The 27,878-nt window shown below is 42.5% G+C and overlaps 1 protein-coding gene across 4 annotated transcripts; it reads left to right on the forward strand.

Moving 5' to 3' along the window:
• The first annotated feature begins 338 nt into the window (after positions 1-338).
• Positions 339-27,305, forward strand: LOC149322688 (aladin-like). 4 transcript variants are annotated; one of them, XM_089481594.1, is made up of 18 exons: positions 339-481; positions 1,596-1,731; positions 1,975-2,101; positions 3,183-3,310; positions 4,483-4,595; positions 6,323-6,414; positions 6,701-6,747; positions 9,690-9,788; positions 10,929-11,072; positions 11,676-11,796; positions 13,438-13,562; positions 13,741-13,801; positions 14,419-14,509; positions 16,276-16,369; positions 17,769-17,836; positions 20,177-20,258; positions 25,604-25,688; positions 26,763-27,305. In XM_089481594.1, the coding sequence occupies exons 3-18, from the start codon at positions 1,979-1,981 to the stop codon at positions 26,904-26,906; spliced, it is 1,617 nt and encodes a 538-aa protein (XP_089337720.1). In that variant the 5' UTR covers positions 339-481; positions 1,596-1,731; positions 1,975-1,978; the 3' UTR covers positions 26,907-27,305. The 4 variants fall into 4 exon arrangements, with proteins under 4 accessions (XP_089337720.1, XP_089337711.1, XP_089337728.1 ...); XM_089481602.1 differs by lacking the exon at positions 339-481 and adding an exon at positions 654-668; XM_089481585.1 differs by lacking the exon at positions 1,596-1,731.
• The last annotated feature ends 573 nt before the right edge of the window (positions 27,306-27,878 follow it).

Consider the following 27,878-nt stretch of genomic DNA (forward strand, 5'->3'; position numbering starts at 1 on the left):
TGGCCCTTCTCTGAGGCTGAGAGAGAGAGAGTGTGTGTGTGACTTTTGCCCGAGGCTCATGGCGGAGCCGGGAATCGAACCCATGCCTCCAGAGCCGCAGTCCCGCGCTGAGACCACTAGGCCACTCGCTCATGGCCCAGGAAACGCCTCAAAGGACGAGTGACATGGAACTCACTGAGCAGACATTCTGACCGTGACGTCTCAGCTGCTGCTCTCTTAAGCGGAACCCTCCGCATTATTCCCGTCAGACACCAGGAGGCGCTCGCTCGCTCTCCGTAGAGCGCCTTCGCGTTCCTGCCGATGGGGAACTGAGTCTGCGCGCTTATAGGGTGGTTCAATTAGGGCCTTCGCTTTTCGTGCTGTTATGAGCCTTCTCGGCGCCCGTGGTCTCAATGTGCGAACGGTGCCCGGGAAAAGCCAAACTTGGCAGAAGACGAATTGCGAGTCCCTGAACAAACAAGGGCCGGGGTTCCTGACTGGGGTGAGTGAGGCTGGCTTCCCTTCCTCTTCCAGCTTTGAGAGCCATTTAGCCTCTTATGTCAGAGAGAGCGCTCTGGTGACCCACAATAAAACTACAACTAAATGTCTCACAAAACTACATTTCCCAGGATTCCCTAGCACTGAGCCAGGGCAGCTAAAGCAGTCGCAAAATGGATCATTTCTGTAATGTGTGTTTAGGACCTAAGTAGGATTAAGGGAGGAAGAGGAGGAGGAGGAGGAGGAGGAGGGAAGCAGGAGAAGAGACTGGGAATGAAAGGAGGGTCAGGAAATAGAAGGGAAGAGCAACAGGAGGGAAGCAATGAATTCTTGTCTCAATGAAACACAGTCCACCAATATACATATTATGTGTGTGTGTGTGTGTATATATACCTATATGAGTGTGTAATATATATATATATATATAATACCTATATACATATATGTGTGTGTGTATGATATATATATATATATATATATATATATATATATATTACCTATATGTGCATACATAGTATTGAAGGTATAGCTGATCAATTAAGACGAAGACTCATTATTATTATTATTATTATTATTTATATAGCGCTGTAGATTTACATAGCGCTGTACAAACAATCAGTAAAATAGATAAAAAATAAACCTTTGTAAAATGTAAAATGTAGTGGATTTTTTATATGACCATAATTATTTTTTAAAAAATATGTCAACCAATATGTCATCAAGGCAGGGTACAAAGTTGTTAATAATAATAATAATAATAATAATGGGATTTTAGAGTTGGGAGACCCTCAAGGGGTCAGTCAGACTAATGTCTTCCAGTGCAAAAAATCTACAGTGAAAACATATTGGACAGATAATTTTTTTAAAACCCTCCAGTAAAGGCACCCCTTTTTCTGAAGTGGGCCATGAGAAAAGACCACTCAGGCCAAGGGTTCATCTAGTGAAGGAACTGTTAACTGTGATTTCCAGATGTCTTTTGACTGCAAATCCCATGATGTTTCAATATTTGCTGCATTGACTGGGGCTGATGGGAGATGTGTGAAAAAAAGAATGTCTGAAGGACTATAGGTTCCCCATCTGTGATCTAGTCCGTCTTTCTTTTTTCCTGCTGTCGTCAGGTGCCTCTGGGAAAGCCACAAAGTGGGGTGAGATTGGAGTAGCCCTTTCCTGCTGTCATCCACCCATAACAACTACCGTAATAGTAGCACACTGCCTCTGAATGCGAAGCCAGCCCAAAGATAAATAGTACTCTGGGTAAGGAATATCTCTTCCCCAGCCCCCAGCAATCCCCAATTGGTTTATACTATAGAATCTAAGTAACATCAGCAAAGGAAATAAATATTTTCTAAATGCTTCAAATTAATGACATACAGGTGAGACTTGAACAAATAATATACAGTACTTGAAAGCTAATTGAGAGCATTTCAGCTTTAAAGTGTGTTTTGTTGAATTCAAGCTCTTTCTTTGTTTCTCTTCTGCCTCTCTCTGGATGGCCAGGAGGATGTGTTCCCTAGCACTCTTTCCACCCCCACCACCTCCGGGAGACATCACCCTTTATGAATTTAATAATGCCTTGGTTTCCAGACGCAGCTGTGAGAAGCTTCCACTTACTTTCCAGGGACAGGTAAGCTATAGTTTTGGGCCATAGGAGAAAGGTAGCAATACTCTGTTCTTGTTGGCTTTGGGCAACCTTGAAAGAGTCCTTCCAGCTTTTACTTGGTGACAGACATACTTGAGGAGGGGGTTTGGTGCTGGATGAATGGTATGCCTGTCCCCACCCTACCCCAACACACCTGGTGTAACAGGAGAAGCAGCCACTGGTTTATCTCTGCTGGATCACCATGTTTTCTTTCTGTTGGGCTGAATTAAATATTTCCAGTAGGGCTTAAAGAGATCAGAAAGCTCCAAAAATCAGCTCTAAAATTCTATGTATGGTCTGGGAGCTTTTTTCTTCTTTGACTTTCTTTAGTAAATGTTCAAAGTATTTGTTGCTTTCTGCTAGTAGTATGATGCTAGTTCCCTAGTTTAGACTATTGATGTTTCTTCCTCCAGTCTTCACTCCTTCTTTCCTTGAGTCTAAGCCTACTATGCGTTTGATATTTTCTGCATATAGGTTGAACAAATAGGGTGATAAGATGCAAGCTTGTCTGACCCCTTTTGCCAATTGGGAACCATTCTGTTTCTCTATTTTTCATTCTAAGGATAGTCTTTTGCCTTGTGTACAGGTTATGCATCAGGACAATCGAATGCAATATACACCCATTACTTTAAGAATAGGGTCTGGTTATTGTTTCTCTAATTCTGTTCTAGAGTTTGTTCTTACTAATGAGTAATCTTCCTGAGCTGGGCAGCTGTGAACAAGTGTGGGCCTACTCAAGATGTGTGAGAGGGAAGTGTTACTGTGTATTATGGATTCCTGTGTTACAGTGATTTTAGCCGAGAACAGTTCTACATTGTTTCTCTTCTGGGTGTTTCCATTCATAAATGATTCCTTGCTGCAACACTGTTTGTGTTGATATACTTTAAAAAACTCTTTTGGGTGGGTACTGTAGTTTAAGGGGAAAATGCTGGCCTTCTACATCAAGTAGCTTGAGAACCCCGGGGTGTACACAGTGAGTGTTGCTTTGGTTCTCTATCTCACAGTTCTTTTGGTGTATTAAATTATGGCTATGCACTGATTCTTGATTGTCTGGTTGACTTTACAGATAGAGGACCTACCAACCCTGACCATTCCCAAAGAAACACTAAAGGCTCACAGCCGAATGGAACATAGCACCAAGCCTGCCTTTATTCATCATCGTGAGTCACTCTGGAAGAGGTGCATTAATGCCTGGTAAGTATCGGCCAGTCTAGATGAGACAGTCTAGAAAAAGGGGTGCACGGAGAGTCTGTTGTAAATAACATACGGTACAAACAGGTGGAGGGTGCAAAATCTTCCTTGTACTCTTACTCGCATCCCAACAGAAGACAATCCCCTATTCCCAAGTCCTTGTCTCTCAGCCAAGTATATAGTACTGGAGCTTGGGCAATATTTGCATTGCAGAATTAATGCAGTTTGACACTGTTTTAACTGCCATGGCAGAATGCAATGGAGTTCTAGGGTTTTAATTTTGTGAGATATTTAGCCTTTTTGTCAGAGAGCTCTGGTGCCACAACAAACTACAAATCCCAGGATTCCATAGCAATGAGCTATGGCAGTTAAAGCTGTGTCAAACTGCATGATTTCTGCAGTGCAGATAGAACCTTGGTTGATGAGAAAATCTCTCTGGGACAAAAAAAAGTGACAGACAATAGAGGGAGGTAAATTGCATTTAGTTTACCTTTGAAAAGGTAAAAGTAGTCCCTTAACATGAATGTCTAGTTGTAACCAAGTGTAGGGGGCAGTGCTCATCTCTGTTACTAAGCCAAGAGCCAGCATTGTTTGAGGACTACTCTGGTGGTCATGTGGCCAGCATGGCTGCACCGAACACTCTTACCTTCGCACCAAAATTGTACCTATCTATCTACTTTCATTTGCATGTTTTTTAACTGCTAAGTTGGCAGAAGCTGGGATTAGTGATAGGAGCTCACCCCATCATGCAGCATTCAGTCCTTGAACTGCCAACCTTCTGAGCTTCTGATCATCAGAATTAGTGTCTTAACCACTACGTCCCTAAGTCCACCTTTACATAATGTTAAACAAAGTCAATCGTGTAGCTAGGCAAATAGATAGGTTGTATCTGCCCCAACCGCTTGACTTATATCAACTATGTGACTTCAGCCACACTATGGTTTCTGAGCCTGTTGCTTACATGTTCTCAGTTCTGTCTTCATAGTGGCTAAAGAGCTTACTGATTTATAAAAGAAAGTAAAGAGAAAAACTAGTGTATGACCACATTCTAGAATCTGCATGAATATCCCAGGATTTGTGCTTGCATGACAAAAATAATGAATTCTTGCTCTTACTGAACTGTTTCTGGTCCTCCCTTTGTCTGTGAGGGATTTCACAAAGTGTTCTGTCTCTAGGCGTGACATCGGAGTGGCTGGAGTACTTGAAGAGCTTGCCAGTGCAGAGGAAGAAAGTGACTTGGACCAAGGGACAAATGGGCGGTCGTGGGTGGACTCTGCAAAGGAGCTAGGTAGCTTTCCAAATAGTAATGAATCCATCTTTCTTTTACTTGTGACTGCATAGATGCCTCCTGTTTCTGTATAGGCCCTTCTTCACGCTTAATCCAGAGCACTAGACTGAAATACATTGCAGCAGCTTTATTGTACCCAGTCCCAAGACCTTGCACTCATCAGACCAGGAGTAAAAAGGCATTTCCTTCCAGATGTTTATGACCTGTGGGTCTCTTCAGCCCTAGCCAGCACAGTCAATTGTGAAAAATTATAGGAGCTTCAGTCTATAAAAATTTGAACAGCCACATGGCTGCCAACATCTGCCTTACACCCATGGTCAAATTTCCTCCATTGCCTGGCCCTGGCAGATAGAGGTTGAAAGCAGAATATATAAATCTTTTTTGCCCTTAGACTTGGAATGCCCTACTGGAAGAGATATGATTTAAATCATGTCTTTTTAAGAATGTACTCATATGAGTGTAATTTAATGGGTTTGTCTTATACCTGTTGGTTTTATGTGTTTTCTTTTTAATTTTTTTTTTTTTTTTTTGTATTTTAACATGTTGTACTCCTCCTTGAGTACAACATGTTCCAAGTGCTTGAATATTCCATGAAGTGACAAACCACATTGCTACTTTTTTGTGTGACGAGAAGTTTATAAAATGAGCTTGAACAAAGAATGGGATAAGCTTGCATTCTATTAAAGCTGACTTTATGACCGTTTTTAGATGAAAGATGTTGTTAAGTTCATACAAATGAAACTACTCTCAGATAATTAACCTAGAGTTGTGGCCTTCATTTATAGATCTTTTTTCTCTCTTTTCTTCCCTGAAGAACACTCAATTTTGAAACGCTACTTTTTTGGACTACAAATCCTAGAATCTTCCCCATGTGCTCATTGCTAAGAGTTATGGTTGAGTAGTGTTTCCAAGCTCAGAGAAAAACTTCACATTCTGAATTTAGTAGTCAGTGGGAATAAGAATGATTATTCTAGTACAGAGCTGGATGCTTTATTGAAAGTGATCTGCAATTTCACATTTGCTGTTGATTGAACTAGTTGGAGAGAAATATAATTATAACAAAACAGGTCAATGGATCTTAGAACATAACCTTTTTCATTAAGTGGCAAATTTGTGCAGAGTTACAGAAAGTAAACAATTCAAAATATAAGACCTGGAGAAATAGTTGGGAATAGAAAGGAAGCCATAAAGAGGACAGCTGTGTTCCTGCAGTACATGGGATTTGGGAGTCAGTTTCAGAGGGTGAAACTGGATATTGATGGGGCTGTGGCTAAAAACTGCATCTTTGTAAGATAGGTGTGGGAATCCTGTGGCCCTCCAGTTGTTATATTGTAGCTCATCACAGCTAGGCAGCATTGCCAATGTTGGAACTTTAATTCCAGCAACACTTTGAGGCCTACATGATTCCCAATCCCTGTTGTAGTGAGTTTTTCATTTTCCTCTCTAGAGTGTACACTTGTTTCCTAGCGTCATGTTTTTGTGAGTTTTCCTGTCAGATAATGATGTTAATCAGAGCTGGGGCAATATGCATTGTAATTACACTAGGTCACAAGGTAAGTGTGTGACAGAGGCGGAGGAGGCAGAGATGACACTTGAATGCCTTTTTCAGTCACAGGCCTGTGTCCTTGCATAATGTTTAGTCCTGTTTCAGAATAAAAGTGTTCTTTAGCTATTTCTTTTGTAGTTGCTGGTGCTTTCACATTTGTATCTCCTCTGTTACCTTGCAGTTCTTCGCTGGATGAAAGCTGGATCCCATTGTACACTAACATTCTGTTGCTGGGTTTCCTCCCTCCATGGCTCATTCTTTCCTCATTTATCGGTGAGACCCGTGCAACCCAGGCTTGAGCTGAATGGGTGGTAAGAGGGTAATATTCTAAACTACAAGTGGGACTAGGGTGCCAGATACTGCAACTAAGAAGCAATGCCCTCTCCCTCTTTTAAAGGAAGGAATCTTTTCTTCTCTATTCTGTATACTGAACCGATCATCAGTTCCCTCAGCTTGTGTTATAGGACTTTTTTAAGCTGTAGTTTTAGAAAGTGGACTAGATCATGAATGGTTGCCATTGGACTACTGAATCATTCTTTATCTGCTCTTTCCTCCAAAGCTGCAGAAGGAAGACATGATAGCAAAATTCTCACAGGCTGTGGATTGGTAAGTCCTATGTGTTGTGTATATTTGTGTCTTGGACAATGCGTAATCTTTTGTTCAGTTGCCTATTGTTGTAGGATCCAGAGAAGAGTTTCATCAGCAAATTTTGAAAGCTGTTAGTGGTCAGCCCCAAATTAATTGTTTCTGGGAGAAGCAACTTGAGGAGCCTTCTCTTTCCCAACTCTGAGAATGAAACTGGGCAGTAGAATCAGACTGCTGCTACACTGCAGAATTAATGCAATTTGACCCCACTTTCACTGTCATGGCTCTATCTTATAGAATCCTGAGATTTGTAGTTTGTAGTGATACTAGAACTCTCTGACTTAGAAGGCTAAATAGCTCACAGAACTGCAAATACCAGAATTCCGTAGTATTGAGCCATGACAGTTAAAACGATGTCAGACTGCATTAATTCATCATTGTAGGTGCAGCCAAACAACAAACCTCTGTCTCCAGTAGCTGAGAGCTAAGATGTGGATGGTGATGGTCAAAGGGGTCTTTGAGGGGCCATTCACATTACCTTTTACACCGGTTTTGAAATCGACTCTTGCACGTGAAGTTCATATTGGGTCTGATTCTGTCACAATCCATGTCGAGGCTTGCACAAGGAAATGCCCCTTACCCTGGGGTATCCAGAATCGGGCTAAAATCCGTCTTTTCTCAAAAGACCCGGGTTCCGCGAAATATGAACTTGCCCTCGATCGTGATTGGGGCAAATTCAGGGAGGGATTAGGGTCGGAGGACGGGCAGAGGTCAGAGCATTTCCTCCCCTCATCTGAGGGGAGGGGGAGGAAGGGAAGGAGGAGGAAAGAGCCGAAGGACTGGAGGCTGAGGAGGCAAAAGGGGAAATCAGGGTGTCTTTTGGGCTGCAAAGGGCTGTAAGAGGGAGGAGGGAGTGGAGAAAGTGATGGAGGAGGAGGAGGAGAAGGAGGAGGAAGGCGCCGTGGGAAGAAGGGAGCCATGGAGGGCATCCTATAATGGAGCAGGAGGAGGAGGATGAAGGAGCCAGGGCAGCTCAGAGAGAGGTGAGGGTTGGAAAGAAGGAGGAGGAGGAGGAGGATTGCCCAGGGAAATAGGGCTGTGGGGGCAAATCTGGGGGATGTAGGGAAATGGATGCAGCAGCAGCAGCCTCTTTTGACAATGTATGCGCATGATTTTTTGGGTGCTTGCTTTCCTCTTGCTCCTGGAACTTAAGAGCCATTATTATTATTATTATTATTATTATTATTATTATTATTATTTGTGTTATATGCGGATGCTACAGTCAGAATGCCTGCACTGCATTTCCCTTTCATTCCCAATTGATTCCATGGGTCAGTTGGAACTGACAGGTCACTCTCTCTCAGCCTCAGTGGAAGGCAATGGCAAAGCTCCTCTAGCAGGAGGAAAAGGGTCAGGTCAGGTCAAAGGCAGGGCACGAACGGAGCTTCCATCAGGCACTTCCCCCCCTTGTTTACTTTCCCTTCTATTTCCTGGCTTCCAGCAAAAGGGAAATGTTGCAATTGGGCTAGACTTTTTTTCCTTTGCGAATCAATCCTACAATTCAAATGTTACATTTGTTGCTCTTGTCAATTAGGCAATTGGCAAAACGATACATGCTTTTGCTACTCTTCAGGGGTAGCCCTGAATTGCTTTTAAAAGCCAAAAAGAATGCATGACAATCGCATCCTTTTCTGGCATTTCCGAGGTGAGAAAATTATTATTATTATTATTATTATTATTATTACATGTGTAAGAGGCATTCTGGGGTGGCAAGGAGTGGGGGATACAGGATGCATTATCTTGCATTTTGGGGTTGAAAATGGGGCCAAGGGCAGATCATAACCTGCACTGACCCAAATGCCCCCACACACACACACACACGAGATTTTAAATTTTGACAAAATGTGTGTACTTTGGGGCATTTTGTGCATGGCTCTTTTAAAAAAAGGAGGGGGGAACACACTTCGGATGCCCCTGCAAACGTCACCTATGATGATCACTTGATTGACAGCAGGCGCCTTCAAGTTAAACCCAATAAGGCATTCGGGTTAAAATGCCCCTCAATTGTAGTGGGCACTTGCTAACGGAGAGATTTGGGGGAGGGGCATCCGGATCTACCCAGTTCCACCCACGTTAACTGGGCCAGTGGGAATGGGGCCTGAGTTGTTCATACTGCCCCTGACATACAAATGCAAGTTTCTGTCTCCCCTTTGGTCTTAGCACTAAGGTGTAGTCATTGACACCTTGTTCCAGAGTAAGCCTGTCCTGAGCTAAGGAACCTCAATCATTGGGAACAAAATTGGCCCTCCTGGGGGCTCAGTTTGGCTCTTTGGTTGTTTTCCAAATGGCCACATTCTCTTCCCTTTGGCCCCATTGTTGGAGGAGGTTCCAGCTTTTGTGCAGGTTTTATCTCAATCTGATAGGTTGAATGATTCTTCTAAGGTTTTGTTAGTGGCAGGAAGAACTTTAAGATGGCATATTCTAGTGTTTCTCATCCCCCCATGCCAGAATGCTGTTCCTGAGACCTTGTCTGAAATTGAATTTGACTTTCCAACTGAAAGAGCTTCCTCACCCTTGTTCTGTAGGAATCTCTATCAATACACATTAGTCTCTTGCCACCCAGAGGGAGAAGGGAGTTACTCAGGATTAGTTGATCCTTTTATTCAGTATTAATTGATCTTGGCACCTGTTAGTTTGTATTTCTAATAACTGATGGTAGCTAGAATTTTCATTTGGTCAAAGGATTTATTACAATATTAGTGAGGGAAGAATCTCCTTTTTATCCATGGTTAGCCACTACTGGTGAATATAAGATTATCATTATGTTTTGAAGATTCACCAGCTTGCATTTAGATTTGTCTCAGATGAGCTCCTACATTATCCAGATAAGCGTCTACTTTTTAACTCTCGTTTGGTTCTTCTGTAATGGAACATGCCAATGATCCTTTGTCTTGGCTATCTAGGGGAGGCTGCTCAATCCGAGCCTTTGCCTGGCATCCTCACACTAGCAAGTTTGCAGTGGCCCTGCTGGATGACTCCATCCGTGTTTACAATACAAACAGGTATGGTTTACCAGTGCAGAACTAAGATGAAGTACCTTTGTTCAAATAGGCTGAGCTCATTGTTTCAACAAGCAACTTTTAATAAGGCACACTGGTTGTGGGATGGGCAAGCAAGTTGATATCCTCCAGATGTTTTGAGCTACACCTTTCTTGAGCCATCATGGGCAATGAGTCACAGATTATGAATGTTGTAGTCTAAAATATTTGGAGGGCATTGGGTTGTCTACCCTTACGCTAGACCTTTTGGAAACTCTCTAGCAGTGTGCCATAGCTGCATAACCATAGCCTAGGGGGTTGCAAAGTTTTTATCACCATAAGCCAAGAAAAATAATTGGCTTGCCTCTGAAAAGATAAATTAGAATGCGGAGCACAACTCAGACATAGAATCAAGTAAAGCAATGTGGAAATTGTTTAGAAAGACAAATAGATGTGCTTGTGGGAGAGGCAGGCATGATATAAAGCTTTCAGAAAGATGTACTGTCTTCTGTAACAGAGATGGGCTGGTGCAATCTACCTATCCCCTTTTTATTTTATTTATTTATTACCTTTCTTTCAGCTTGACATTCTGCTTTATACTGAGAGTTCCTATGGCCCATTGATATATTTTAAAATGTACAATATGAGATTGGTTGCTTCAGTTCTCCAGCCAGTTGTGCACATCCTGGCTTTGTTCAGTGGTTCCAACTACTCCCTCTTTATTAAGAACATGAGAAGGTGACTAGAGTGAAACCAGGACCTGCACAGACTCAAGTTATTTGCAAGCAACCTGCAACTGCTAAAGATTCTACCAGAAATAAAGCCACTGTATAGAATCCTGCATAAGCAAAAGGAATTGTTGTATTTTCCTTGGCACCATTACTTAGCTTTTAAGTAGTTATCGTTGTTTTATTAAATGGAATAGAGAAAGAGTGGAGATCAGGTCCCTACACTGAACCAGTGTGATGCTGTGGCTATGGTATTAGGCTTGGCTGGAGGAAATCCAGCTTCAGAAGCACTGATAATAAAGGTGGCTGTGAGCCAGTCAAAGGCCTGGTACATAAGTGGCCAGTTCTTGCTCTGATACACCTTTCTGTGCTCTGTGGGGAGCTTTCTGTGCTGTTTTTTCCTGTGGTGACTTCTGTCCCTGCTCCTTTTCTCCAGCGCCACAGTGCCAATCCTGAAACATCGCTTGCAAAGGAATGTGGCATCGATGGCGTGGAAGCCATTGTGTGCATCCATCCTTGCTGTGGCATGCCACAGTTGTGTGCTGGTTTGGCATCTTGATCCCACTTCCCTTTCTACCAGGTAACTAGCCATTGGATGTGAACCTGCTTGCTCATTGGCCAACAGGGACAGTTGCTATTCAGTATCAGAGGTTGTGTTTTATGAAAAATTTTAGCAGATTTCAGATGTATGATATGGGGAAGAATTGTTCCCCCTTCCCATCCCCTGAAGTTCTCCCTCACCCTATTACTGCATGATCACATGCTGGCTCTTCTGCTTAGTAACAAAGATGAGCACCACTCCCTATAGTCAGACTCATCAAAAGGGAAACCTTTACCTTTGGAAACAAAATGTTTTTACCTGCTTGTAGAAAGATAGTAAAGATGTGGCCAGTCTAGCCTCTCTAGGAAGGGAGTTCTAGAGCCTGAGGACAACCACCAAGAAGGCCCTCTTTTGTGTTCCCACCAAGTGTATTTGTGAGGATGGTGGGACAGAGAGAAGGGCCTCCCCAGAAGATTTCAAAACACAGGTAGCTGCATTTGTTGAAAGATGGCATTCTCAAGGTGCCTTGGGCATCATGTGGCATCTAGAATGTACAGAATATACCCAGCCCTGTCATCAATTCATGTGCACTTAACATTTCTCCTGTTTCTGGAGCAATGATGCTGTCTCTTGTCCCTTCAGGCCTTCTTCTGGCTGTGCTCAGGTGCTTAGCCACCCTGGTCATAGCCCCATCACTAGTTTGGCTTGGGCACCCAGTGGAGGATTGCTCCTTTCAGCTTCACCTGTTGATACTGCCATGCTTGTGAGTATATAATGTGTGGATGGGAATTGCTTGGCCCTTCTGGGGTCTGCAATTCCCATTTGCCTTTAACTAGTGATGTGGGATGATGGGAATTGCAGTCCAGTGATCTTTAGAGGGCAACATGTCCCCTATCATAGAATAGGAACAGACCTCAAGGGCAGCCAGTCTAACCCCCTGCCATACAGAAACACACAGTCAAAGCATTCCTGACAGATGGCTTTCCAACTTTTTAAAACCTCCAGAGAAGGAAACTCCTCCACACTATCCCTGGTATAATTGCTGCTTTTGTGATGCAGGCGGCTGGAGGGATAGCATAAAAACAGCGATAGGCAGAGCTCCTAGGAATGTTGCCCTCAAAAGCAGAGATGAGAACGTGGGGCTGCCTCCTGAGAAAATGAGAACACATTTTCCAAACATCCCTTACATGTGTTTCTTCCCAGTTGGATGTATAACATTGTTCAGCTATGCTAAAAATGGCGGCCATGTGGCTCTTTACTCATTCTTAGCAAAGCTTGAAAAAGTTACCCTTTGAGAAATGACAGGAGCGAAACAGATGGACCGGAGAAAGTGGCTTGAAGCTGTCTTTTCTGAAGCCACATTGAAACCCTACCATCTGCACCAACAGCTCCGAAGGCGGCATGTTATGACCACTCGGCATGGTTTCAAGCTGTGCCTCTGTGTACTTTTTTCTTTTTAATGTCCCCACCACCATCCTTGTGCACCTTCCCAGGAGTGCAGCACCAGTGACTACCATTCGATTGCATGTCTCTCCCTGTGCATCAAAGCAGAGGTATGCCCATGCAGATGCCAGCAAGATACAATCATACCTCCCTTCATCCCCACCTTCACCTATGCCTCTTCTTTGACTGTCTGTTTTGTGTATGCTGTATTCATCTCCATGAGAGGTTCCATGGTTTCTCTTTTCAGCATTGCCACCCCCACTTGTGTTTGGCAACTCTTTTCTTTTTGAATGCACTCCTGCAATGGGGCAGCTACATGCACAATTAGGGTTAGGGTTTGGAAAGAGCGCCCCTTTAGAGCCACACTGATGTTGGTGCATTTATACACACGTGCAAAGCTGTGTACGTTCCAGGAAGAAGCAGAAAAAAGCAGCTTCTTTTTAAAGTGGCTTTTCTCCCCATAAGACAGCTAGAGCAGTGATGGCGAACCTATGGCATGTGTGCCAGAGGTGGCACTCAGAGCCCTGATTGTGGGCACACATGCTGTCGCCCTAGCACAGAGTTTGCCAGAGTTTCTTACTAGAAAGCCAGAGGGATGTGGCACTTTGCAATAAATAAGTGGGGTCTGGGTTGCAGTATGGGCACTCAGTCTGTAAAAGGTTCACCATCACTGAGCTAGAGGGTGCTTTCTGTCCAGCTTCAAAGTGAAAGTCATCTAAACGCCCTGCCTTGAAGCTGGCCTGAAACCGGATTATTTTGCCTGTCTGTTTCGCCCCACAGTTCCCAGAATACTTCACCCACCATGGTCACAGCCATACTGGTTGAGGAATTTGGGGAATTGTAATGCAAAGAAATAACTTTCTGAAGCTCTGATTATGTGCTGCCTGTTGGGGAAGGATTCTGGAAAGGCACAGTGCTTGCCTTCCTAAACAACCCTCTCCTTTCACTTTATTTATGGTAGGTTTGGGATGTATCCACAGAAAACTGTATCCAGTTGCAGTGGTTTGGAGGAGGTGGGGTCACTTACCTGGCTTGGTCCCCTGATGGCAGCAAAGTTCTAGCAGCAACACCGTCAGCTGTCTTCAGGTGAGCAAGTGGGCCTCAAAGCCAGTTTGGATTCAGTCCTTTCAGACATCTGTTGTGCTGTTTTATGATGGCAGGTTCACAATTCATGGCTGCAAGTCTCCCTCTTTGCATTTCCTTAAGGCAAATTGCTCCCCAAGGTTTTTTTCTTCCTTTTCCCAGCTTATGCATTTCTTTCCAGGGTGTGGGAGGTTCAAATGTGGACTTTCGAGAAGTGGCCAACCATCAAAGGCCCCTGTCAGGTATGTGTGGGAACAGCATGGGGAAAGGTTTTGGGAAGTGGGCAGGGTGACGGTGTTGAAAATGGCAAGTACAGCTGGAGTGCCTGTCCTCCTCGTTATATTTTTAGTGTTTTCTTTTTAAAACTTTAGTCCTTTTATAGCTCACCATATTAGAAGCACACAGGGTGGGTTACATTAAGGAAATCATTTTCATGCTTGGAAGAATCTCTAAAATTGGTCAGTGTTTGCACTAGAAAAATGGAGCCACTGAGGCTAGGATAGTGTGTGGTTTCCTGAAGCCTTTCCAGTGAGATTGTGGCTTTGCTTTTCTCTTTTTCCAAACATAGAGACCTATGAGGATGGCTCCATCTTTGATTCTGTGGACTTTTTTCCAAGCCCCACATTGAGTAACCTGACACATAAACCTTGCTTTATATGAATTCTCTGACCCTTCAGTTTGTTCTAGTTTGTCAGCCTGTGATTGTTTCTCTCTTGGCCAAACTTGTACTAGTTAGGTCCTATTTGCCAAATTATGTGCAGCTTGCTTTGAAAGTCATGTTCCATGTTGATCACAGGATTCTAGACTCTTGACTTTGCCTAAGTTAAAACTATGTTTGTGTGTATGTCTCCTTCTCTAGACTGGCTGCTGGAGTCCAGATGGCAGCCGCTTGCTCTTCACAGTACAAGGAGAATCAGTGATATATTCCTTGTCTTTTTTGGAATACAGTGGTGAGTATATGAGGCACAACTAGTAAGACTATGGCAAGGCTGGTAATGCAGAATATGGGTTTGGACACATAACTCTTTGCCTGATTTTTTATTTTTAGTAAAATAGCATTCTGCCTGTTCATTCTCTAGGGGATACTCTTGAAAGTCTGAGGGTAATATTTGATAAGCTCAGCATTTATATAGGTGGGTGGTATAGTGCTCAACAATTTTTCTGCTCGTCTGCGGATTGGCTTTAGAGTCCTAATCCATAACACCATTGCATATACAGTATTTAAATCTTTTAAATCGCTTACTCCACCTCTAGAAGCTGAAGACATTACAGAAAACAAATGTATGGAAATGGCACAGACTTTTGAATCTCATGGCATCCATATTGAATTGTCAAGCACAATTTCACACCCTTAGTTGTTAGTGATAGGGAATAAGGAGGAAAACAGGATAAAGCAAAAATCATTTAGGAAAATACTCAGAAACCATACGCTATGTCTGAAAGCAGTTGGAACTGTAAGAATTTCCCTGTCAATGTATAAGGTTGGAGAGAAGCTTCTTGTCACATCTGTTTGGATAGTGGCAAGTGAATGTGTTTTGACACATTCATCATGTCTCATCAAAAGGGCTCTTGTATCCCTGGACCTGACGGTATTCTCACAGACTGAGATCTGCTTAGGGGACTGAACTTGGGTACATTCTGCTCCCTTGCAGTCTTTAGCTCTGTGACATTTCTTGTTCGCCATATTTGTACCTATTCCTTTTGATAGGGAACTCACATCAGCGCATATGGTCTTCGTTTTCTTTGTGAATTTCTTTCTGAATTAATTGGGTGCCCTATAAAAATTTCACTTTTTCCAGGATGGCAAAGTGGTGGCAAGGGAAGACACACAAAACCCACCAACTCCAAGCAGCCTATTTCTCCAAAGCCTCACTACTTTTGCAGCTGCTACACCTGTAGCCTTTTTCCTCCTGCTGCTACCACCTATGCCAGCATAGTTATAGCAGCATAGTGCACTAGTGGGACTCTGGCCCCAGTGAGATGATGTATGAGGCTAAGAACAATGGGTTTTTTAAGGGCTGCTAAGTAAATGTTGTTGCTGATGAGGACTGGACACAAGCACTCTGCTTTCCACCAAGTTTGCTGGCTGCTGTAATACTCTAGTTGGCTAGTATTTACCACAGTTATGTCTCACTTTAATTCGTGTGTGTTTTTTTTACCCTTAATCTGCTGTACAGAATGGATTCTCATCCTGTTTGGATCAATACTTTTCTTTAGTTAAAAGCTCCCTAGCCTTACTCTCTGCTGCTGAGGGGCCAGAGTGTAGCTATGTCCTAAAACACATACTTTCCATGTGGAAGTTCAATCCCTGGTCTGTCCCAATTACTTTTTTAAAAAATATTTTTTTATTTCTTATAAAAATGTATAAACTCTTTTTTTGGGGGGGAGGGGGGGCTTACCCACTAGAGAAAAAGTGGATATCAGGTGATGGATTCCCCTCAAGAGCCACTACCAGTCAGAGGAGACGAGGTTGGGCTATAAGAAGAGTCTGTCATATATGATGCAACATCTTGCATATCCCCGCCCCCATCTATTACTTTATTTCCCTGGTGGCAGAATTCAGAGACATGGCCATGTTAGCCTAAATCTGTATGGAAAGGGGTATTGAAGCACCTTTGAGACTAACTGAAAGAAAGAAAGATATTGGTTGTATAAGTTTTCATAGACTTCATCTATTTCCTCTGATGTTTCCTCTTTCCAACATTGTATATTTCAGGTGAACAGCAAGGACAGGTTGGTGGGTCAAAAACAGCATCCATTGTGGCAGACCTGTCAGAGACCACCTTTGAGACTCTCTATGGGGAAGAGAGGTGAGAGAAAGGGGTCCACAGGGAAAGCTGTGGCATGTACTGTGAGTGCTGCACTGCAGCAGAACTGAATGTTAATGGGGCAAGATTTCAGCCTGAAAACCTAGATAGAATGATTGGTGGAATCACATGAAAAGAATTTCGGAATGCAAGGGAGTATTCATGGGCAGTATTTTGAATTGGCTTCAAACTCCTTTCCCTTCGCCATTGCATGTAGAAGTAACAATCCTGATGGTTTCTTGATTTTACTCCTCAAATGTTATTAGAAGTCCTTACCATCAAATTATTACTTTCAAATGTTCCTATGTTTGCTTACTTTGCCAAACTCTAATTCTGCGAGTCACATGAAGAGACAAAAATGTACAGTATATACTGTGGTACTGACTCCTTGCTCCTACTTTTACCTGGAAATCCATGTTCAGTTGCCACCTTTCTTGTTAAGTTTTGCCAGGCATTGTCCATTGTGCTTGTAGACAAACTCTTGGATCACAGCCACCTTTGCTGCTACAGCCATTGAGCTCAGATCTGGTTAATGAAATAGCAAAGAAAAATACTAGCAAATGACAGGCAAGACACACATTTCTATCACAGCCAAAGAGATAAAGTTACACCAATGTAATACACTTAAAACTATTGGGAAAGAGCAGACACTTCTCAAAATGTACTGTTATATAAAAATGATAAAGAGTGCCAAAAGCAGTTAGGTATTTTAGCCTTGCATTCTCCAACCTGGATCCTTCTGAATATTTTGGACTGCAGCTCATCATTCTTGACCATTGGCCATGCTGTTGGGGCTTAGGGAAGTTGTAGTTGAGTACATCCAGAGAACATCTCATTGAGGTCTGTCTGTGTAGCCTTATGGATCAGAAACTTACTTCCAAAAAACATGCCTCATTCTCGAAACACAGGATTCATGAGATATTACATTTTGGCCCATATCCAAAAATATGTTCATGTTGTATACCTGCAGGTTGTTTCAGATTTATGTAGAAATAAGGCAAACCTATTTTCTTGGCAAGATTTGTTCAGAGGGGATTGCCTTTGCCTTTCTCTGAGTCTGAGAGAGTGTGATGTCCAATTGACCCAGTAGTTTTCCAAGGCCAAGCTGGGATTTGAACCTTGGTCTCCAGAGTCCTAGTCCAACACTCAAACTGCTACACCATGCTGCCTCTCAGGCCAAAAATATGTAGAGCTCTGGAAATATAAATGAGCCTTTCCCCACCTTTGTTTATCAGTATTTTTGTAATGCTGCCATGCAACTGTGATTCCCTAGCAGGTGATAGTTCACCACACTGTTCAAATCCACCACCCTTCTCTTCCCATAATGCCTAAAGTCTGAACATGGATCTCTTACCTTGAATATTTCTTTCTTTTTTCCTTCTCTATATTCCTCACATTTTAGGATTGGAGGGGAAGTACACTCGATGGTTTGGGACCCAAGTGGTGAGAGGCTAGCAGTTATCATTAGAGGTAAAGTCCTGCTTCTTCAAAACTTGGAAAGGCAGGATGGGAGCATGGTTATGATTTTTTATCTTCCTGATTATAGGCCACTGCAACATATGGAGAAAACCCCATTCTTGTTAGTTTTTTTGTCCACATAGAAGGTGTGTATCTGTTTTCCTGAGTATATTTGTTGCTATCCTAACCTATTCAAAGAAGTGAGAAAAAACGCAAAATCTTAATATTGGTACCAAACATATAGGGATATTATAAATTAATAAAATACCCAGTGTGTTTTGGTGAAAGCCACTTTGAGGAGCACAGCTATCAAGTTTGTTTGTTTTTCTGAGAAAACATTTTTTGTTCTTAATAAGAAGGTTCATTCATGTTTTCTTGATGCTGACTGTGAATTTGCACTGCTGCAGAGCAGTGTGATTTTGAACAGTTATATAGCAAAGAGGTCAGAGGTCAAGCAAATAATTTTCCTTCTGTTCCCTCTCTGTTTTCCCACTCCCACCATTTTTAAGGAGATCTTATTCTTTTAGAACCCACACATTGAATATATATATCTCGAATACTTAACATGTGCCACAGAAGTGCAAGTATGTGTATTTTTTAAAATGCACGTAAGCAGCAGCTAGGAAAAGTTCAAACCTAACACTTATGTATGTGGGAGATATGACAGAATATCTTTGGAAAGGTTGCATTTTAGACTGCAAGTTCCAAAGTCCCCCAGTGACATGCGCTCCAAATACTAAGTTTTCCAGGCATTGCAAAATCCCACATTGTTCTTGTGTGTAAGTGTACCTTGCTCCAGAAAAGTGAGATGAGACTGAACCCTCTGTTTTACCCTGTTCTGTTCAAGAGATGGCAAGCGCACCATCTGTAAGCTTAAGAGCATGAAAGGGCTTGCACTTAGGGGGCTTAAAATAACTCTTCTCTAATCTGCATTTTAAAGCATCTTATGATTCTCTCTAAAGCTGATGCTTCAGAGGGAGGGCAGGGGTTCCAAGCTATATCTTCACTGAGTATATTTAAAAGGCAGTTCCAAATCAGACAGGCCTTTTCTAAACCTTTAGCAGATCATGGGAACAGTGGCTGATGAGGAGGGGTTCTGTTACAGTTTTCAGGTTGAAATGCATTCAGTTCCTGGTTCATGACTTTATTTCTGATTATACTACTATTATGGTTCCATCTCATTCCTCCAAACATACAGTACATGCTCCAACTCAGAGATTCACAGTATAATTCTGTGCATGTTTACTTGGAAGCTATTCCCCCTGTGTTCATTGCAGATTTCACCCAAATAAGTATGCATACCACTGTGCCATAAAAGGCCATCTAGTTCATGCTGATAGCATATAAGGCAAGGCAGGTGATACAGCTTTATGCTTTCTTCCAGGTCTTGTCTGTGATGTGCCATAACCAAAGAGCAAAGTTTTTGCATATTGCCTTGTCATATCCTAAAAGCTTAGAATAAACTATACAGTGCACCCGTGCAATGCACGGACACATTTTACGCGGCTTCCAGCTTACATGGAAGCCACACAGGGAGAACAACAATGACGCGCATGCCCATGGTGCGTGTACACCGCACCGCCACATGCACACGCCCCATTATTTCCTATGGGCTTGAGTATAGGCAGATTTTCCTTTACATGGGAGGATCCGGAACAGATCCATCGTGTAAGGAGAGGGCCCACTGCACTATAAAAATGAGAATTTGCCACCACAATAAACATATCAGTAATCTCCTCAGAACTGAGAGCAACAATAATCATATGAGCCATTGATGGATCTACTAAATCTTCAGTCTCAAAATAAAATTGTTTCTTTCACTTCCCCCAATTGGAGTATCTGTGCAGACAATAGAGCAAAAGCTCTGATATCCTTAAAAAGTCCACTGTTTGGAACTACATTGGTACTTCCCTCCCGAATTTACTGAAAACATGCTGTTTCTTTCAAGGCTGTTTGGTTTTTGGTTTTGTTTTTTTGATGAAAGAATTTATTCTTTCTAATAAGATGTAAATAAAATGCTGTCTGTTTCTATCACAAATTGAACAAGTTTGATTCTGGCCACTTGAGGGCCAGGAGATCATCCAGAAGCCCCATGGACTGCACAGGCATAAAACTATTGAAGTACGGGAGCCCTGCGTTCCACAAGAGAATTTGTGGATTGCCCCAGGCTTTCAAGGCACATTTTAAAGCCTGTCATTATGGCTTTAAAAGCTACAAGTTTAGAATAGCAGGATTTGCCAGACTTTATTGTTGATGGTTTCATTCATTTCTTTAATGTCCTGTGTTTCTCCCACAAATAGGATTAATGTGATTTTCTCCATTTCCTAACCTTCAGTTTACTTTTTTTGGCAGGGAATTGTGATTCTCCCAGCAACAGGACCATCATTGCAGTATTTCGCACCCGCAACAGTCCTGTGTTTGAACTCTTACCCTGGTTTGTATTGTTTTATTTTTGTTGAATGGTTGCTCTTAGATTGGAAATAGACCCTACAAGTTTCACATTCTCCTGGCTCTTGCCCTGTGAGTGTCAATGTTTTGGGAATGTAATTTATGGCAGGTCAGACCATTTTGTCTGCTCAGTATTGGCTGACATCCTATTATTATTATTATTATTATTATTATTATTTGTTTGTTTGTTTCTATAGCGCTGTAAATGAAATAATCCTGTTGGGGGCATACACATACATAAGTTTCATTTATACATTCATCTGTCATTATGGGAGCCTTGTGGGAGTTGGTATTCCCTTCCTCCACCCACAGCATTAGAAGACCCCCCCCCTCACCCATATTTACTGAGCAGCCCCTGAAGTGCCCCCCCCAGACCATTCCCTGCTTCCTAGGAGAGCTTGCAGGATCACAGGATGCAAAATAATGACATATGCACTGAGATTTGCCAGGCTCCTCTGGAGATCTCAGCATTTATGTCATCATTTCACATCTGGGCTATGGGAACATAGTCAGGCATCTCTGTGAACCTGCCTGCTCCCCACAAACCAAGCCATGTCATGGGAAAAAGAGATTTCAAAGGCTGTTCAGTAAGTTGGGGGGAGGTGGCTCAGCCTAGAGTAAGTCTGTGAGAGCCAGCATGGTGGAGTGGTCTGAGTGTTCTGACTAGGAAATTGGGACACCATGGGTCAGATCCCTGCTTGGCCATGGAAGCCCATTGGGTGACCTTGGGCAAACCACACACTCTCCGCCTCAGAGGAGGGCAAAAGTAAAACCCTTCTGAACAAATCTTGCCATGAAAACCCCATTATAGGATCGGCTTAGGGTCGCTGTAAGTCAGAAACAACTTGGCACACAACAATAACTACACTGTAGAAATAATGTAGTTTGACATCACTTTAAGTGTTGCAGCTCCATCCTATGATAGTTTTAAAAGGTATTTAGCCATTGTAGATTGATCTTAGGGTCACCATAAGCCAGAAATGACTTGAAGAAGGTACACAACAATAAACAACAAAAAGTAGGTTCATATACAGACCAATTATACTACGCTGAGTCATAGAGGATTGCAACCATAGCCTACTTGGGACTGGTAGTAGCTGTTTGGGTTCTTGGGAACCTGAAGCGCATTTTCCATCATTCAATACCTGGTCCATTTTTTCACATTGGGGATATCAAGGACCAAGCCTAAGGCTTTCTGTTCACAGAGTAGATGCATAGTTGTAATCTACTCTGTGTAGACAGTGTTGTGTTTGCCTGAGAGAAACTCATGATTAAATTCAGAGCTTGGAAATTTTACTTTTGGGGACTTCAGCATAGCCTAGCCATTCTGCTGGCAGGTTCTGAACGTTGTAGTTCACTAATTTTTCTAAGTTTGTACCTAGCCTTGAAATGAACAGGGACTTGCAGATTCCTGTTTTGGATACAACAGATGCATCTCACAGAAATAACACTAGTTGTTTGCAGGAATAGAATGCACATCCACATTTTGTACCTTTGCATCATGGCAGGTTCCAGTTGGTTTTGTGCACAATGGTACATCTTGGTCAGTTGTGATGTGTGTGTTGCCTCTGTGGAGGAATATGTGAGAGTGTAATAAAACTCTTGGTATGGGGGTTGACAGTAGAGATCTGTTCCCAGTGTTGCATAGCCTACAGCTGGAGGGTTTTGTGAGGATAAGTAACATAAGAATTTCAGAAAATTTTCTGCTCTGAAAATGTGGTGGATGTAGTTAAGGTGTACTGCATTGAAAAAGAAAAACAGCAAAACTTAAAAAAAATTGCAATTAGCTACATTTGTGCATGTCAAGCAAACTTGGAGAATGTTTGCTGCTTTGCATTATTTGGAAGAGGACACTGCAAGGCACTAAAGCTTTGAACACTGATAATCTGGTTGATCATCCCACTCATCTTTGAGTGTGGAGATATGGGGCAGGCACTGCCCATTTGCTATTAAGCTTATCTGAAGCCATGAAGCTTAGAAGCATGCTTTCAAAAAAATTGAAAGCAGATTTTCCTCTCACGAGGCTTCTGAATTTTCCATCTAGTACTGTATAGTTCCATAGAGGAGTGTATGCCTTGCATAAAGATGGTCCAGATCAATTTGAAGCCTTTCCAGTTTAAGGTATCTTGGATATTAGGAATGGGAAGAGAGACCTTGGAGATCTCCTAGACAGAGGAGGCAATAGATGGGATTCCCCTGCCCTGCTGGAAACTTTTTGCCTTTATAAGTGCTGGTTGAAAGTACAGTTGGCTGTCCTCATCTGTGGGGGTTAGGGGCACAGGATCCCCGTGAAAGTGGAAGAACCACAAATATCCATAGCAGCCCCCTTCCTCAGTGGGATTCTCTTGAGGGTGGCGAGAAGACATGAGGGGTGCTGCTGCAGTCCTGGATAGTTTGCTTACTGTTCTTGCCTCTTTCTTTGCTGCCTCTTTCTCTGTGCCCACTAACCTTCACTGCCTCTTCCTATGTCCCCTTCCATTCTTACCTCTCTGCTTGTCTCTTTCTCTGCCTGCCTTGCCTGTCCATCCTCCCTCCCTCTTTCTTCCACAGGCCAGGGTCCATGTGGGGAAATGGACCACTTTCTTTTTCTCTCTTTCTAGTTCACTTTCATCCCTTCTGCCTCCTGGACAAACGTGGAAATAATTCACGAATGTTAAAGCCATGAATGAAGAAGGCAAACTGTACTTTCCTTCTCCCTTCCATCCCTGCAAGGAAGGCAGAGGAGGAGCAAAATTGATTCCTGGCAGGAGCATCATATGGAAATATTCCTGATGGCACTTTGGCCAAGAACTCAATGGTGTCAGGAAGTCTGTGATCTCTTGTTGTCATCTGGCCCATGGAGGGCTGCAGGGCATAGGGAAATGAGTCCTCATCCACCTGAAACTGGTTCCCCACTCTTGAATTAGGACCAATGGTCTGATTCAACGTAAAGACACTTTACATGAACCAGATTCCACGGTTATAAACACAACCCTGCTTATCAAGTGGTTCAATATTAGTTTACAAAATACTTTAAAAATATTTCCCTATTGCCTTGAGCAGAAGAGAAAGTGATTATACCAGCTCCACCTCAGGTATTGTTTCCTCCATGTTTTGAGCATGTGTCTGGGGCACATGTGACATTTGAGATGTGTGTCTAATGGAACTAAAACATCTCTCCCAAAACTGTCCTCCCTTTTTCTTTTTTTGCCATTTCTCCCTTGAAAGAACCAGCAACAGGACAATTCTGGCAGCAGAGGGCACCACTGTTATCTAAGGAGGACCATCAAGGGAAGGTCGTCCCATCTGTATACACATAGGGTGCATGACACTGTCACGTAGACCTGGAACCATAGGATGGCATCATAAAATGATTTGATTTAAAATCTTTCCCTAGTTGATTAGCCATTATTTATGTGTGTGTGCGCGCGCATGCACAGTGATGTATCTTAGAAGTTAGATCGCTCTTTCCCAGCCATTTGACATCCAGGCTGTGCTAAGATACTGTGATATGAGCATGCACCATACAAGAAAAAGGAAAATGAACTACTTTTTTTTTACTGTTCTGTTTATTTGATTAAACATGTACAGTTTCTTTACTTTAATCGGGTAACAAACTTAGTTTATGTTCTTCATATATTTATAGCCGGCCTTTTGAGGTAGCAGTGTCTAAAAATGTTCTACAGAAAGCATATGCTGTAAAAGAATACCAGAATCAATACTTGTCATCATGAAAACAGTAGGAATAAATTAATCTTGTTAGGCCTTGGGACATTAGCCAGTTGTGTTCTGCAGCCACTTGTGAAAGCCAAGATGGAAGTTCTAAAGACACAGCAGAAGTGATGATCCTCATCTCTCACCCCAAAACAAAATTAGAGACAATCGAAAGAAATGTGATAATTCTGTCATTGTGGTTAGAGATGAAGAGGGCAATTAGGGTGCATAAGCTTCTGAATTTTTAGCAGTCTTTGGCTAGAATTCTTCCCAAGAATCATAATTTGGAATTTTATTTATTTATTTATTTATTTAGGCTGTAACTCAGGTGGGTGATTGATTAAGCTAGAAGCATGTTTTTATTTTAAGACTAGTTATCTGAAATTGCTGTATATGGGTGTTGCTGTTTAGATTCTAAGCTTGCCCCATTCCAAATGTAACCATAAATGTAGACCTTTTATTGTAATCTTAAAATGGAGAAATCAAGAGCAAAAAAGAGACAGAAAAGGCCACATCTTACAATATTTTGAAAGTCAAATAGGAGTGTGTGTGTGTGTGTGTGTGTGTGTGTGTAAATCGATCTATTTCCACAGAGAAAGATACTCTGTAAAATATGAGGGTTCTGTTTGGTGCTGTCTGTTACTGAGTCAGGAAGTACCATAACTAAGGCCTCCCTTGCTAAGGAATAAAGAGAGAGATTGACAGTCACTGCCATTGTGCTAGTTCATATGCCAGAGAGGGAGGGCTGGACTATTTCTCCCTGCAATTGTCTGTATGTTCTACTGCTTGCTCACTGGGATCCATTATCTGCCAGCTTTCTGATGGCTTTGAGACTAGGGTTGAAATTGTGCAGCCTTCCCAGGGTTGATGATCTACAATCCCCATGATATTTCAGCATTGATTGTGGTGGGTAGGGCTGTGGGATGTTGAAGTTCAACAGTGTCTGGAGAGCCACACTGTTTCTATCCTGGCTTTGACATCTTCATGCAGCAATAGCATTGGTATGGTACAGTTAGGGTACACTGTGTTTTACAAAGTAACCTACCAGTAAAATATTTCTTAAGTTTCTCCCCAGCACCTTAGAGTTGACAAAGGATAATCTGACAATGTGGAGTCGAAGGCCTTCATGGCTGGCATCCATAGTTTTTTGTGGGGTTTTCAGGCTATGTGGCCATGTTCTAGAAGAGCTTCTTCCTGACGTTGTTCAGAGAATGAAGATGCCAGCCACAGATGCTGGCGAAACATCAGGAAAAAACTCTTCTAGAACATCGCCACATAGCCCGAAAACCTCACAAAAAATGATAATCTGACAATTTAAAAAGGCTAAGATGACCAGGCAGAGGAAGGGAAATGGTGGGTGGCAATAGGGAAGAACATGACAGAATGCAGGTGCATGTATTTAAGCTTTGTTGGATGAGGGGTTTACACTCAGGGGGTGGGAAATCCAAAGGCTTTGTGCCTTTTGAAAGAAGATGGCATCCCCTGGCTATTCTGGAAGATAACTTGAGGCATATAGACATATGGGTGGAATGGGTTTAAAACAGCTTCTTCTGTGTCTGTTACAATGGGACCATTAGCACCATTATGGAAATCTGACTTGTAATAACAGCATGTCTCTTTCTGTCTACCTTTCTCCAGTGGCTTCTTGCAGGGTGAAGATGGGGCACAGCCTCAGCTAGTTGCTTTCCACCCTTGTTTTAAGAAAGGAGCTCTACTGACTGTGGTGAGTTCAGACTCCCAGCTGGTGTAGCTTGTAGTAATGTTGGTTACTGCTTATTGCTATCTTAACTTATTGCTCCCTTGGCTAAACATTGCTTAAATATAATGTACTAGATGGAGTTGTTTGTATTCTTGGGAGTAGGAACAAAATTCAGCAACTCAACAATCTGAATTTGATTTCTTAAAATCAAGTTCTTAGTCCTTAAACCACTGTTTCCCAGACTTGTTGGTAGCTGAGACATATATTTTTCTCTTAAACTGAAAGAGAAAGCTTATTTCACTGTCATGGCTGGAAAGTTTTTTATTTTAAAAGCATAAATCCACTGCCCCTTCAATGAAAGGCAATTGCTGTGTTTCTACATGAATCACTGAATGGAGTTTACAGCATTATTAGAAGTAGAAGGAACCTATAAAGAGATGCAACAAGTTGTGACTACTTTGGGAATGTGTGATTCTGTTGTGTCCCCTCACTGAGAGTGCTAGAATGAGCCAACTGCTCTGAGTGCAAGGACAGATTAGAATGCACTTCTTGAGATAGTTGGTGAAAAGGTGGCTGTCCCAGAGCAGAACACCCCAAAAGGACAGCTTCCTCTGTGGATGATGGGAGTCTCTTTGCACTTCATTTTATGTGACACACCAAGTGTGCTCTCTCATGGCATGCTGGCTTGTCTGGCATACAATCTGAGAATTAACGCTGTAGGGCACATTTTGAGAGACAGGTGTCACTTGATACTTGAGAAGCCAGACTAGGAGGACTGAGTTCCTTGTAACAATCAAAAGCAGATTAAATGACACAAAGTAGCAATTGTGTACCAAATTTTGGTAGAATCCATCTCTATTAGCAGAAATTTCCCAGAACAGAATGTCTTGGTGCAGGGTTTACACCATTACTATATTAGATGTTGAGCATTTAGTGCAGAATATCCTTTGTGGTGTTCAGTCCTATTGTAGGATCCCTTCCTGTGACTGTCTGAGAGCATGACAGAATCAGTCTGCAGATGAAGGCTTGAACTGGCCAGGGCAGGATGTGCTAGTTGTAACTCATGGTACCTTCAATCTCTCTCTCCTCTATCCACAGTGTTGGTCAACTGGAAAGATCAGCCATATTCCCTTCTTCTTTGTGACTGCCCAGTTTCCATCTTTTACATCTGGACAAAGCCCCATCGTGCCCTTGGGCAGTAGAAACAGCACCCGGGAGCAGCCGTTGTTTTCAGAGCTCTGAAGGTCCAGCTTGCTGTTAAAATATCTCTGTCTTATTGTCCTACTTGTCAGCCCTTGTTGCTCAAGAACACAGAAGATATTTGAAGACTGGTGATTTAAAGGGATGAAGCTTCCTTCAGCCGGGTGTAACTACAAGTTGATTACCTGGTGTTGCCTACTGCTACCTATCCATAGTTAGTCTCTGGCACCTCTGGCATCGGCTTGTCTGAGAGGAACAACTATTTGAAGAAGAAAATAACACCCAAATAACTACTCCTGCTTGTTGCTTCTCTCTGTGGCATGTTTCCTACAGGGTGGCTTTATCATTTAGGACAGAACCACTTTCATTGCTCTTACATAATTACGGTTTGGATATACAATTTGTTTAGACGTTATTCTCAAGTAAATTTCTATTGCCGACTCCTGTGGTTCTTTCATATGTTGCTTTGCTTCTCTGTAGACACACAAATTTCACTCCTGAGAAGGATGGACCCTCTCCACCCACAGTGTTGGTCCACTAGTATATTTGTGCTGATGTGAAAGAGAGGGAAGGGGGGGGGGGCTGAGAGGCTGAAAGGGCAGAACCCATGCAGAAGGTACCAGGTTCGCCACCATCTCCAAGACTAGGAGAAATTCCTCTCCAAAATATGAACAGTCAGTCACTGTAAGTAAAATGCATTGAAGTAAAATGCAAACATTGTTAAAATACAGATGCCTGTAGGAGCACAGTGACTGGAAGAGGAAGAGATGGAGACATTGAAATCTCAACTCTTTCCTTTTCTGTTGGGTTGTGGGAGAAAACTGTCAGGAAAATTCCAGAAGTAAGGGACAAGGCAATTTTAGATTTGTGGATGTGTCCAGGATCCACAACCTGAGTCGTCTCTCTTTCTGGATCCATATTGTAGCGTCATAATTGGTATGTCCTATATGTTTAATGGTGGGGGTGGCAAAGCAGGTTTTTACTTTCTAGAATAAAGGGAACCTGTGGATTGTG

This window comes from Sceloporus occidentalis, unplaced genomic scaffold (assembly GCF_023333645.1).
Source record: "Sceloporus occidentalis isolate IW3139 unplaced genomic scaffold, rSceOcc1.0.p SCAF_1, whole genome shotgun sequence".
NCBI lineage: Eukaryota > Metazoa > Chordata > Lepidosauria > Squamata > Phrynosomatidae > Sceloporus > Sceloporus occidentalis.

Excerpts from the sequence above, each read along its gene's own strand:
- LOC149322688 (XM_089481577.1), top strand. Across the intron at positions 3,311-4,482 it reads AAGAGGTGCATTAATGCCTG|GCGTGACATCGGAGTGGCTG; the intron begins GTAAGTATCGGC and ends TTCTGTCTCTAG. Across the intron at positions 20,259-25,603 it reads GTGTTTGAACTCTTACCCTG|TGGCTTCTTGCAGGGTGAAG; the intron begins GTTTGTATTGTT and ends ACCTTTCTCCAG.